Here is a 12,917-nt window from a genome sequence, read left to right as displayed (position 1 = left end):
GGTCTGGCGATTTCTTGTACCTGCTTGTACCATTCCAGTAATGAAGATTTTTGAAAACCACTTTCTTGTCCAATTTTTATTAAATATTCAATTTCCTGAGATCAACAGGAAGGTCTGAAAGTAAAACGGCTCTCCTAGAAGAAAGTTTTCCAAATGTTTAATTTTTGAAGCCATGAATGATGATTTGAAATGAATGTACTAAGTGCCAGCAGAAGTTAAGGGCTCCATTTTCTTCGAGTTCCATAGTAAACTTAATCCTGGGATTTTTTTTATTTTTATTTATTTATTTTAAATCTTGAGCAGACTTATACAGTATAAAATGTCATCGGCATAACGAAAATACCTGAGGTGAGAAAATTTTGGAAGAATTTTGGTTTAAAACCTGTCCAATATCACACTTGAAACTAATGGGGAAAAAGTATTGCACATAGCAAATCCATTATCTTGTCGGAAAATAGTATCTTCAAACTGGAGAACATTGTTTTTCAAAAAAACTATCAACTGAGAGGTTAATTGAATTTTATATGGTTTTATTTTCAATCTAAGTAAAGAAGTTCCACTGCACTCAAAGCCAGGTCCACCGAAATAGATGGTTACACCTCTACGTCAAAAGATGCGAAATGGATAGAATCAGGAGTAACAAAAGAATTCAAGCGTGTTTTTACTTCAAGGCTATTTTTAAGAGTATATTTAATTGGAATGTTAAAAGGATACAAGTTTTTATACAACCATTTTGAAAGTAAGTACGTGGGATGATGAAAATCAGCTCTGCCTTTCTCGAACTTTCGCACTTCCACCAGCATCGTGGTATTTATATATCATGTATTGCGAGCTGTGATTATATTTAGAAAAATGTAAGTAACAAAGCTTAGTACTCACTGTAGACCAAAGTATCTCACTCAGAAGCGCTTCCGGAAATTACGATTTTAATCATAAGCCTAGTTCGGAAAGTAAATACAGAGTGATGGATGATCTTCACGAAATTCATTATTGAGATACGGAAAAACCAATAGTACTACAGTTCTATTGGGTGGTACTTCATACCGAAAGGTCAAATAAAGTCGCTCGATGCAATTTCAGAGTTAAAATAAATTTGAAATAATAAGACGCATTGCATGAAAAATGTGTTCACGAGAAATACCAATTTCTTACACAAAAATACTTCTTCGAACTGATGTGACACAAAAATACTTCTTCAAACTGATGTGAAAAATAAGCGAAAAGGTTCAAACAAATAATCAAAGATAATTTAAATATACGAACTCACTAGCGCAACTGTTAGTAATAGTTTGCAGGAACAATTCCAGTAACCTTCGCATCATCTAATAATAATCCCAGGGTTTCATGTAGAGCGCTTCCGCGGCGGTTTACCTCTGATGCGTGGGGTTCCTGATTCGATACCATTCCACGACAAGTAGGCTTTGTAGTGGACAAACACCGTGTGCGTGGATTCACTTGGTGCTCTCCCGTTTTCTTCCACTTTTTTCATCATCATCATCATTCATCTCACCACTGATTATCTTAATAATCGTAGAATGTTAAACTTTAAAATAAAAATGTTACTGTTGACGATTTTACAGAAGAGGGGGAGAGAGAGAGAGAAAAAAAGAAAATATGGAATGATCTGTTATCCTTTTTAGGTGATAAGGGAACTATAGCTTTTACCACAGCTAAACAAAAATATATGAAAGGTACGCAGATATGTGCAGAAATGAAGAAGTGCAAGCATACATGTCACTAGTTTTAAAACAGCTGTCGTATCACTAGCTTAATTACTGCAGATCAATATTTATCTTAACTTACAAACGACACCTGTAAATGTCCACACAGCAAAACTAAATGGCTAAAAATTATAGTGGTCAAAATGTAGAAACAGCGGAATAATGGTAAAAGACCACAATAATATATTAGAAATAAACGAGAAAAAGAATGAAGGTTTTGACATTTTGGTAAAAGGCACTGGAAATGCTGTGTAACAAAACTTTTATAGGTTGACTACAGGGGACTGCACAGATCAAGATTAGTTTGCAGGTAGCACAGTACAAAATTGCTTGTGTGAACAGTTACAGGTATAAATAAACTTCAATCTATAAAAAAGTGAAATTGAAAATGCCCCTCAACACCAAGGGGTCCCGTTGGTAAGTGACCCCCTTGAAAATTCATTTCTTCTTTCGTCACTTCGTGATACAAAGTAATGCACAATTTAGTTCCAAATCAATTTGACAATTCGAACGAACAATAAAGGCCATGCAGTTACATTTCTTTTTCAGATTGTATATTTCAGTTGTGAAAATCTATGTTCCAGGGAGCGTAAGGTGACTTAAGGCATGCTTGGTCTCAGGTACTGGTATGGATTAGGTACTTAAGTGCCAGACCAATCAAAGACTCAATTGAATTGTTGAAATCTAACAATATATATCTATATATGTATTTAACACGATTGCTTTAGAACACAGAATCTGTTAGTGACATCAACGCTCCTAGGTTCTAAGTTTACTGTAAACACACATTAAGCTTAGTGCACAATACAAGTTGAAGAACAAGCCAATTAGTACATCTAAAAAGTTAACTCTTGCAATTATCACATAAAGATATATATATATAAAAAAAATCAATTCGAAAGCATTATCGGCATGAGCTCCAGTTACCAGGGACCTGACCAAGCTTATAGTTTTAAAAAGTATACACGGAAGAGCTTACAGTTTTAACACCTGCACATTGCCAGCAAATAATTTGAAAAGAACAGCGTGCATTAAAGACGTGACCTATATACAGCTCAAATAAGAAAGCCTATTCTATCAGAGACCCTGAATTGTTAGTAGGGCGGGGTCCCTGGGAGCTGCAGCCACCAGCCAGCGCTGACCAGACTTACATCAGCTAGGTGGGGCACAGCTGCTTGCATGTGTCCATTCTTCAGTGGCTCAGCATGGGCCAACCCGGGGGCTGGGGGAGCTGCAGTAGGAAAAAGTGGGGACTGGGGCAGGCCCAACGGGGGTCCCCCCGGTGGGAGGGGAGGGAAGAGGGGCACTGTACTTACGTCTGGGTGGGCGGGCACAGCATAATTACCCTGAATGGTATATGCCTGTCCTCCTGCCAATATGACGGGGCCAGCCACTTGGGGTTTGGGACGATAAGGGATCGTGGCACCTTTAGGGGGGGACTGAAAAAGAAAATTAAATAACAACATTATAAACATACGAAATATTAATAATAAAAACAATATTTTAAAACTTTATAATATTACCCTTATTACATAGCATGGGATCAAATTCCTTAGTTTTATTTGCATTTGGACAATCCTAATCCTAATTTAAACAAACAATGCGCGTAAATACGAGTGTGTCTCGTATTTATCGGCCTTGATTTTACTATATATATAGTGTCAAATGATACTTTCCTAGGTACACAATAAGAATTTGCCTCTTGCTTTGCAAAGTTCGTAACATCCTTTATAAACCAAATCTTTCATAAGTTATTGCTGCACGATATTGCAGCAGAAAATGAATCTTCGATAGAACACTAATTGTATAGTCACTAAGTTTTACCTCAATCTTATGTATAAAAATTTAATTTAAAACTCTACTACAAAACTAAAGCAATTTATTACTTCTTATCCAGCCCCAATAATATAAAATATAAGTCCTGAACGGGCATTCTAAAGCCATGCTTGATAAATGGAAAACTCCAAGCGCTTTCAGCTATTTACAATTTAAAAGAAAGATTACGGTAATAATTTGGAAAATAAAACACCTGATAAATGGCTGTTGTGGTCTAAACTACCGTACATATTTCAGAAAGTGGTTTCAAGGTAGCTTTAAAGTTGCCTACGTATTTAGAAAACTACTTAATGGAATACAAAATTAATATACTGACGCAAGAAAATTCAGGAATGTATGAAGTTAGCTGTTAATGTCAACTCAGATTGGTATGACGAAAAGAAATGTAGCAACTAGAATAAAAGAGTATATAGGAAGTGTCAGGATTATCTTAACACCTCGTGGAAACTAAGCACGCCATGAACAATTGAATAGGGTTTCTTCGCCAATTGGAGGATCTATTTTTTAATTTTATTAGAACTAAGGAACTTCAATAGAGGTACTTTGGACAAACAGTCGGATTATATTACAAACTACTGAACACAAAATAAATAAAAACTGTATACAATTACTGCAAGATCCACAACAGGAAATTCGTCACATATCAAACCGCACCCAGACAAATTTAGGATTTGAAAGCACTGACAAAAATATGATGGGCATGTGTTGAATGTGGTAGTGTTTACTAATTTTATGATGAATATTTTAACTGGTTTATCATCTTTGACAAGTATGACAAATTTAGGACAACAAGGAAACGAAAACTTCTGCAGTTTTTTTTTTTTTTTTTTTTTCTACACTTTCAATATCACAGAAGAACTTCAAAGTACTGGTATTAAAATAGCACTTCGAAGTTCCTTATAAAACCATCGAAACCACGTAAGGTCGAACCTGATCGAAACAGAAAAAAATCAATATGCAATTAAGATTAAAAAAAAAAAAAAAAGTTATATACGTTTGCGTATAAGCAATATGAAAACTAACATTTCATATATCGGTTGGTTTTCAAGAGACTCAATTACGTAGTTTTACGTAACACACATTTTAAATTCTCCTGTCCATTTGATCATATTTTCGTTTTTCATTATTCTAACATTAATGTTGCAATTATTTCTGATCACTATGTGTTAGTACACAATCCTGACATAAGTAAATAGACACTCGAAAATCAAGCCTATGGCCATTGCTACGTACCAATGCACAGGAAGAACTACTTCTGATGCTGGAGTTATAATTGATGGAGACTATTGTCGCAGACAGAATGCTTAAACACTACTTGGCATGGTATCCAGCAAGACAGCGATGACATCCTGTGGTAGGACGTACCAGTCGTCATAGGATTCAAGTGCCCATTGTTTGCCTCCGGTATAGGATTCAAGAGAATTGTCCAGGCCATGGCAGAGTTTGAATACTACTCTGCCTCTTCAAGCGGGTAGTGTGGTCAGTTTTGCACTATAACATAGTGCCCCGTCATCCATGAAGTGTACATCACTCCGTGACAGTTCGTCTGTTTCAAAGAAAGGTCGATGCCTTCAAAGCATTCTGTCCAATGCAAAATAATGAGCTCACTACCAATGTTTTCAAATTTTACTCTACAGTCTACACCATGACATTTACGTTGTCGTGTTTCACCATTGGCTGGTGGAATTGTAAAGTATCATCGTTTGTTGATTGCTTCCTGGGCCACTGTCCAAGACTGGCAAAATCTGCTTTCATCGGAGAGTGCAACATATAGAGTGGTGTGTTCCATATGGTGGTGGCTCAATTATCTCTCCGTGTCATATGTGGTTCTGTGAATAAAGACTTCTGTTTGGGACTGCGTCGGTATATTCCCGCACTATACAAATATCGATGGACAGTTCATGCTGCTATATCAACTCCGACTGTGATGTCATTGGCAGATTTGGATTTCTGCGTTCTTGTACTCCGGACGACCGCACGTTTCTGGTTTGGCGTTAGTCCAAGTCAACCCAACTTTTGGTTCACGTATGTTTCCACTTCGTTTTAACTACACTATAATACTGTCAACGGTACACATAACATATAACTGTGTTGTGACTTCTAATAGTGCTGCTGGGTATCAATAATTATTCCAATATTTGTTTAGATATTGAAAACTAGACAGTACTAACTTCTACCGCATTCTGAACATTCAATTAAGTACCTCTGATAAACCCCGTCAAATTCTCAGTCACGTCCACGCAATACATAATTTGTACTACATGTTCACGACACTACTCTCTACGTCATACTCGTTGGCACATACATTCGTTCGGTGCTTCCACGAAATCGTTTACGCTAAAGGTGTCTATTTACTTCTGTCGGGGTAGTGTATATCGAACCGCAGGACACTACACAGAGAAATACAAAAATATGGGTGCAAGGTTGACTTTGCATCGAAGCTCTTAATTGCCCACTTTACATTGTGATAAAAATTGCCGAGAATTTAATATTACCGATTATAATTTACAAAAAAAAAAAAAAAAAAAACTCCTTTCACTTTCGATTTTATATCTATTAACAGGTTTCTTAGTATTTTACTGACATTTTCATGAGTGCCAGAATGAACTTTAACCATCAATTAGCAAACCGTCTTTCAGCATTTCTGTTATTAATATGATTTCATTAAAAGAATCAAGGCGAGCTAAAATTAAAAACATTCGCTTATTAACATTTAGAATCTTCATACGGATCAATATTCGATAAATCAAGAATGCTTTTGTATGAGTTACTGTTGTTAAGAAAAATTTTATTTTAAGTAAACCAGTGATCTTAAGTACTGAAATATCTAGTCTATTTACATCCTTTCTGGTATATTTTCCATGCTTCGGATGAATACTTCAAGAGAGACAGAATTTGACGGTTGAAGTGACTCGTCATGTTCTTGGTTTTAAGAAATACAAATCGTACATGTTGCAATAAAGAAGTTAGCTATCTCCCGCTGTTTATCTTCTAGTTTAACCTAAGTGAACTATTACGCTAATAGACAGACGGTATGCTATATGACATAGGGTTGCAAAAAGCTTCACAAGAATGAAAATATGGATCTTTGCTGAACAGTAACTACGAATAAAATACAGAAATTCTGAAAGAGTAGAGAATATTCACAGCTTATTTTCTTACCACGACTATATATATATATATATGTATTTCTGAACTACACTTTAAATAATATCACTGTATGTACTTCATGATAGTAAAATGAATTACTTTTTAAGAAAGTAAAAAATAAATAGAAAACATACCTCAAGCATTACGCAACAAATGTGACAGATGCATTGTGTGATTGCTTCACTGGTCCCAGAAATTGTGACAGCTCGTTCTGTTGAATTTGGCAACATTTCTGACGCTACTTGTATACTGGCCCCGGTCACCTCACGGATTTCTTTGATCTTGGAACCTCCCTTACCAATAAGGGAGCCACACTGTGATGCAGGAACGATGAGGCGGAGTGTGATAGGAGGCTTTGGCACATTTCCTGCATTCGGTGAATTTTGAAGGTCCTGGAATCCAGAGGAAGACTGCAAATCAATGAACTAAAATACTACGACGTTATACTTTTCAACTGAAAAATGATGGTATGCTATTGTTACTTTCTGTGGTTATTCTTGTAACAAACATCCTAAAATTATACACAAAGGCAACTTAAATTCAATATTTTGCAAATTTAAGGCCTTCTTTATAAGTACACAGTTATGAATTAATAAAAGGAAATAGCAAAAACATACCTAGATTCTAAAATACGGCCCCTAAATTTCAGAAAAAGCTATACTGGCAATTCTTTCGCAGCCAATACGAAATATAAGATGAACTTCCTATCACATACAAATACCTTGATTATGCGCTTTAGACTAAGGTCATTTGCACACGGCAACGATAATATCAGTGGAACCGTGGAATCGACTTCAATGTATTCAAAGCGTAGCTTACACACGCCACCGACATTATCGGCCGATTTTCCGACACGGCAGATGCTGTCGGCCAAGCTCCCGATATTGCCGGCGATATCGCCGACAAAAGTTTTTTTCCATGATTGGATGTATATGTCGGCCGGCCAGTGGTTTAGGTGAAGAGAGTGAGTGACGAGGCGCTGTGTATTCTAGTTTCGCTTCTTGTTTTTAGAATGTTGTTGTTTCCATTTTTTCTATTAAAATTGTATAATATTATTATTTATTATTATTATTACAGTCTGTTAATTCCCTTTATAAAACAGAGTATAAAATGTGGAAAATATGAAGAGTACTGATTTCTCTCTTTATATAGCTATTATCAAATAGAATATAGGAAATTTAGATAACCAATTTCCGTTGACTATTTTCTACTCTCTTTTTATTTCTCTCTCCCTCTCTCTCTCTCTCTCTTTCATTATATCTTTTTTTAATTTACTAATACATTTAAATTTTATTACATTCTGGAAATTAATTTAAGCGTAATTTTCAAATTTGATACACTGTGAACGTAAGCACATGGAAAAATCCTCATTATTATTACTTCCTTTTATTTTCATCAGAAATGTGTGCAGATCACTTTTCTGAATAGAATATTTGTTGACAAGTCAAAGTAGAATTATTATTATTATTTTGAAACGAAACCAGCACAACCAAACACTCTTTGCAAAGCTCCCAAGGACAAGTGACTCACTTGGCATGTTCTTGAGAGTGATTTCAACAACAGGGATGTGACTCCACGCTTTACTTGTCGCAGATCTTTTCTCTCACTTCCCATTTTTTAAAAGAATTTGTGGAATGGCAATTGAAAACAAAGACCAAAGCTATGTATCCAAGTTTTCCCTCTTCCCTTTGTACCGGAATCGACCACCTGATAGAGTTTTGCAGTTTAGTTACAGTAACTGGGTGAAAAGGTTGTGTATTATTGCATTCTTACCTTTCGAGTTTTGCTTAGAATTTTAGAGATGGCAAGAATTTTTCTATACGATATTTTAACCCTTACTGAACATGTGGAATGTAGGCCTTGCATATGAGATAAGACGACAGACTCTTTCAAGGACAGAATTGAAAAGCAAAAAGCATGGCGAGAAGTTTATGCAAGCCCTGCCGAGGATTTTGAGTTAATGGACAAAAAGAAACACGAAACAACAGATATGTATGGAGCAATGTAAAACAAAATTACTAATTCGAATCTTATCATTTAATCTACTATGACATTAGTGTTAATTACGATTTCCCTCTACATCACCCGAAAAAAAAAAAAAAAAAAAAAAAACGGCATTATATTATCTTTACCTAACACACAGCCTGGGATCAAACAGGAAATTTACCTTTTGAATTTCTCGTTCATGAGTTGAATTCATCTCTTGGATGTTATGCTTATCTTCATTTTATGCACACCAGAAGTCGTTGGAATTGAAGACAAAGAAATGTTTGATTTGAGTTCAGCGTCCTATTTAACAGCTAGGCTATGAGACGTAGACCCCTACAGTTTAACGTGGACTCGAACCCGAGTCTCCTGTGAAAAAGGCGTGTACGCTAACCATATAGCAGCGAGGGAGCACTAGTGTATTACGAATTGACTAACACTCACCTATTTGGTTCCTGGAAGATTTTAAAAGGATGGTTATACAGGGTGGCCCAAAAGTAGGTATACACCCCTGCATTGATCAAGTATAACATTCTAGTTTATTTTTTTCGGCTGTTCCGAGTTTACGGTAGAAGTAAAAAGACATTCAGAACAAATAATAAAGAAACTAAGTCTACTTGATGGATAATAATAAGAAATTATATAAAATGCAATGAGCTAATCAGCACAGTACTGTATATCTACTTTTCGGCCACACTGTATTCCTAGCATGATTCCGGCCAGATTCGGGAAAGAAACCAGAGGGAAGGGGAGAGAAGAAGACTTGTCGAAATTATGGTATGATGATTTTTTTTTTTAAGTGTAACATCCCACGTTTATGACTTTTAGGCTAAATTAAACGGATGATTAATGTAAGTGGGTAAAAATAATTTTTGTGCTCTTTCACGGAGAACCGAATTCAACGTCATGTGCACCAAAGAGAAACGTGCTAGCCACTAAACCAGCGGGAAGATGATATAATGTATAGGGTTCAAGTAGGACAATACGGTCAAGCCAAGCGATAGGGTGGATATAGTTGCGCAGATGTAAGTAGTTGCTGACTGTTGACAAATAATGCATACAGCATGGTTTATTTACAGCAAATACAAAAACACCTGAGTAGTTCCAGTATACGAAACCTACCAATCAAACGTGAAAACATAATGCGTACTTTGAGTGTATACTTTTATTTAAACATCCTGTTTGATGGAGTGAAATTAAGTAAATTACGCAATGAATACTAAACGTAAAATTAGTTCTAGCCTAAGGCAGATCTGTGTAAGTTTGATGCAATTTTTCTATGAGTTAAGAGAAGAAGGAAAAAAAGTGAATTGTAACATTTTAAATGGTATAAAACGTGTGTAAACATGAATATTGTAGTCTGTTTCTATATATATATATATATATATATATATATATATATATATATATATATATATATATATAAAATCATTAATAAATTTTAGTTTTAGTTGATTTTAGTTTTCTTTGAAACAAGCCTAAGCTCAATAAAATGAAAAACTGTTTGTGAAGTTGAAGCTCTTAATCAGTGTCTAGCTGTCGAACACAACAGTCTTAGTTAGCGAAATCATACCAGGTTAAACAATCCTTTCAGGATTCCAATGGCACGTATTAATTTTAACAAAATCTAAGTCATATTGTATCTGTTGTAAAGTAAAATGTTAGTATGTTCTCTAAATCCAGCAATTTCTATCATTCAATCTTCATTTAAATGATCTTAAAGCAAATTTAGCTCCCTATTCAGCTCAGGGTAGTTTAGCCAAACAAGGCATGAATGGTTGAAATATGAACGAACCTTTAACAATATAGTTAGTTCAGAAGTTACAAACAAAATACAGTCATTCAATCTGTAAAACAACATTTTATCACAATAAAATATTATTTCTATCTGTTCAGCTTTTATTTCTAGAGGAGAAAATTACATACACACACAAAATTACATACACATATTGATTGGTAACTCGTACTTACCTCTTCAAACTTTTTACAGATAAGAGTAAACGCTTTGAAAATTGCATTTGTTTGTCCAGTAACTGTGACGATACGTTCCGGGCAGGATCCATCTGAAATATTTATTTTTGCACCAGACTGAAAAGAATAGAAAACAAGACCATGAAAAACTAGCAAAAATTAGGATGTCAATTATAGTCATTAAGAATTATCTAAACTTAATGTATACAACAATCATCGAAATAATTACGAACATTGTTATTAAAAATACATTTTTACAGTTTTTTAAAACAATATTTATCGGTACCAAAATAAAAAAAAAAACTTCCAACTTTTAATGCTTGTAACTAAAGACGCAATAAATAATAATGAAGGACTTGGTAGAATGACAAAGCGAATGAAAACTCGAGAAAACCCATGGACGCACTATTGTAAACTGGAAATGAACCACGATCCCATAGCTGATAATCAACAATGTTAATAAAAGTCTATAAGGGTGAATGAAAAATTATTCCACACTTTGATAGACTATCGAGAAAGAACTAAATTGCCAGAAAATACAGTGAGCAAAATAAGTATTCGTCCGGCCAGAACTGAAATGTTTGTACGCATATAATTTGCATTCAGCTCAATATTAAAAGGAAGAACGAAACACAGATACTTCATTACACTACATTTATATATACCAAACATAGAAATGAAGTTATTTCATATTCAAAGCATACGAAAAAGTACAAATAAAATGAACTAAACATATTTCACGCCAAAAAAGTATTCGTCTACTAAGAAATACTATTCATCTGCAATAGCTTGGGTTGTACCCCAACTTTTAATATTTTGTGGGTTCTCCTTTTCGCCGTATGACCTCCTGCAACCTCCTTGGCATTGACCTAACTAGATTTTCTGTTGTTATGCTGGTAATTTTCCTCCATTTTGTCAACAGTGCGTTTTAAAGATCAGTCTTATTTGGAATATTGTGTTTTTGTATGTTTGTTTCCAGAGAGTGCCATAGATGCTCAATTACATTTATGTCCGGTGATTTTGGAAGGGTTTCCATCCACTTCGAGGTATTGTATAAGAGCCACAGCTTCGTATTCAGCGCAGTGTATTACGGGTAGTTATCTTGGATGAATATGTAATCACCTGCTAGGCCCATTTGCTCAACGCTCGTGAGATGTGTCTTCAGGATGTTGATGTATCCTGTGTGATCCATTATTCTTACAATGAAACAATTTTCCAACCCCGTACGCACTCATGCACTCCACACAAGTACTGAGCCGCCCCTATACTTCACTGTAGCTGTAAAATTATTTTCCTCAAGTTCACAATTCTTCTTCCTTTATACCAGAACTCGTCCATCTGATTGAAACAAATGAAATGTGCCTTCATCAGTGAAAAAAATAATCTAGAAGTCGAATATCTCGTTCCTGTGTGACATTGTATACTCCTGGCCCTTATATATATATATATATATATATGGATTTCTGTGGCCTGTTTGGGCTCCATATCCAGCTTCATGGAGGACGTTTCTCACGGTTTGGACTGACACTTTCTTTGGAGACTCTTGTTCGAGCTCCGCAGCTATGAGTGGTGCACTCACTTCGAATTCTCCTTAACTTTACGTGCGATGAGACGTCTATCTTGCTGCGTTAGTTGTGATGGACGCCCAGATCTCGACAGATTCTTGTATGTTTTTGTCTTTTTTAAATTTATATATGAGGCCTTCAATGCTGGTAATAGGCCGACCTGTCATAGGGGTCTAACACTGGTCTCACTAAACGATTTACTCTTACCAAACAATGGTATCATCATTCGTCTTTCCTCTCCACTTGTTTCTTTTGATTTCCGGCCCATTTCGTCTTCACCTGGTTGCTTTCTGTTTGTTGTTGACTCCAATAGCAGCACACATACACTCTTTGACTACAGTTCACCAATTGACACAAGTGTTTGCAGCGGTAATACCCAAAGACACGCGTTACGAAGAGTGTGTTGCTTCTGGTATAAATACAAGACGAATACTTTTTTGGCAATAAATATGACGTCTCTCTTCTTTATTGTAGCCTGTAGAAAACGAAAGACAAAGTTTCATTTGTTTCTTCCTTTATTTTATGCTGGGAAATATAGACAAACCTATGAGCATATTATTGTGCGATAGAGTTTCCTTTCCTTTAATATATGAGACGATTTGTATTGTGTGCGCTTTGAGACGAATACTTTTTTTGCTCACTGTACAAAATGCGCCAAGTATACATATAAGAGAGGCAGTCAAATAAA

General features: G+C 35.5%; 1 protein-coding gene across 11 annotated transcripts in view; it reads right to left on the bottom strand.

Moving 5' to 3' along the window:
- Positions 1-12,917, bottom strand: part of mub (poly(rC)-binding protein mub) — a 334,826-nt gene that overhangs the window by 56,208 nt on the left and 265,701 nt on the right. For 8 of the 11 annotated variants that reach the window (XM_081748789.1, XM_081748796.1, XM_081748786.1 and 5 more), the window contains 3 exons: positions 10,665-10,781; positions 6,842-7,117; positions 2,873-3,160 (listed from right to left, as the gene is read on the bottom strand). In XM_081748789.1, the coding sequence (XP_081604915.1) occupies positions 2,873-3,160; positions 6,842-7,117; positions 10,665-10,781 (681 nt within the window). The remainder of the gene's footprint in view (positions 1-2,872; positions 3,161-6,841; positions 7,118-10,664; positions 10,782-12,917) is intronic. The other 3 variants (XM_081748793.1, XM_081748794.1, XM_081748795.1) reach the window with 2 other exon arrangements.

This window comes from Thermobia domestica, chromosome 2, assembly GCF_964235325.1.
Source record: "Thermobia domestica chromosome 2, izTheDome1.hap1.1, whole genome shotgun sequence".
Taxonomy (NCBI): Eukaryota; Metazoa; Arthropoda; class Insecta; order Zygentoma; family Lepismatidae; genus Thermobia; species Thermobia domestica.
Note: the sequence above shows the minus strand (reverse complement) of the source record. Positions and strands in the feature narration are given on the sequence as shown.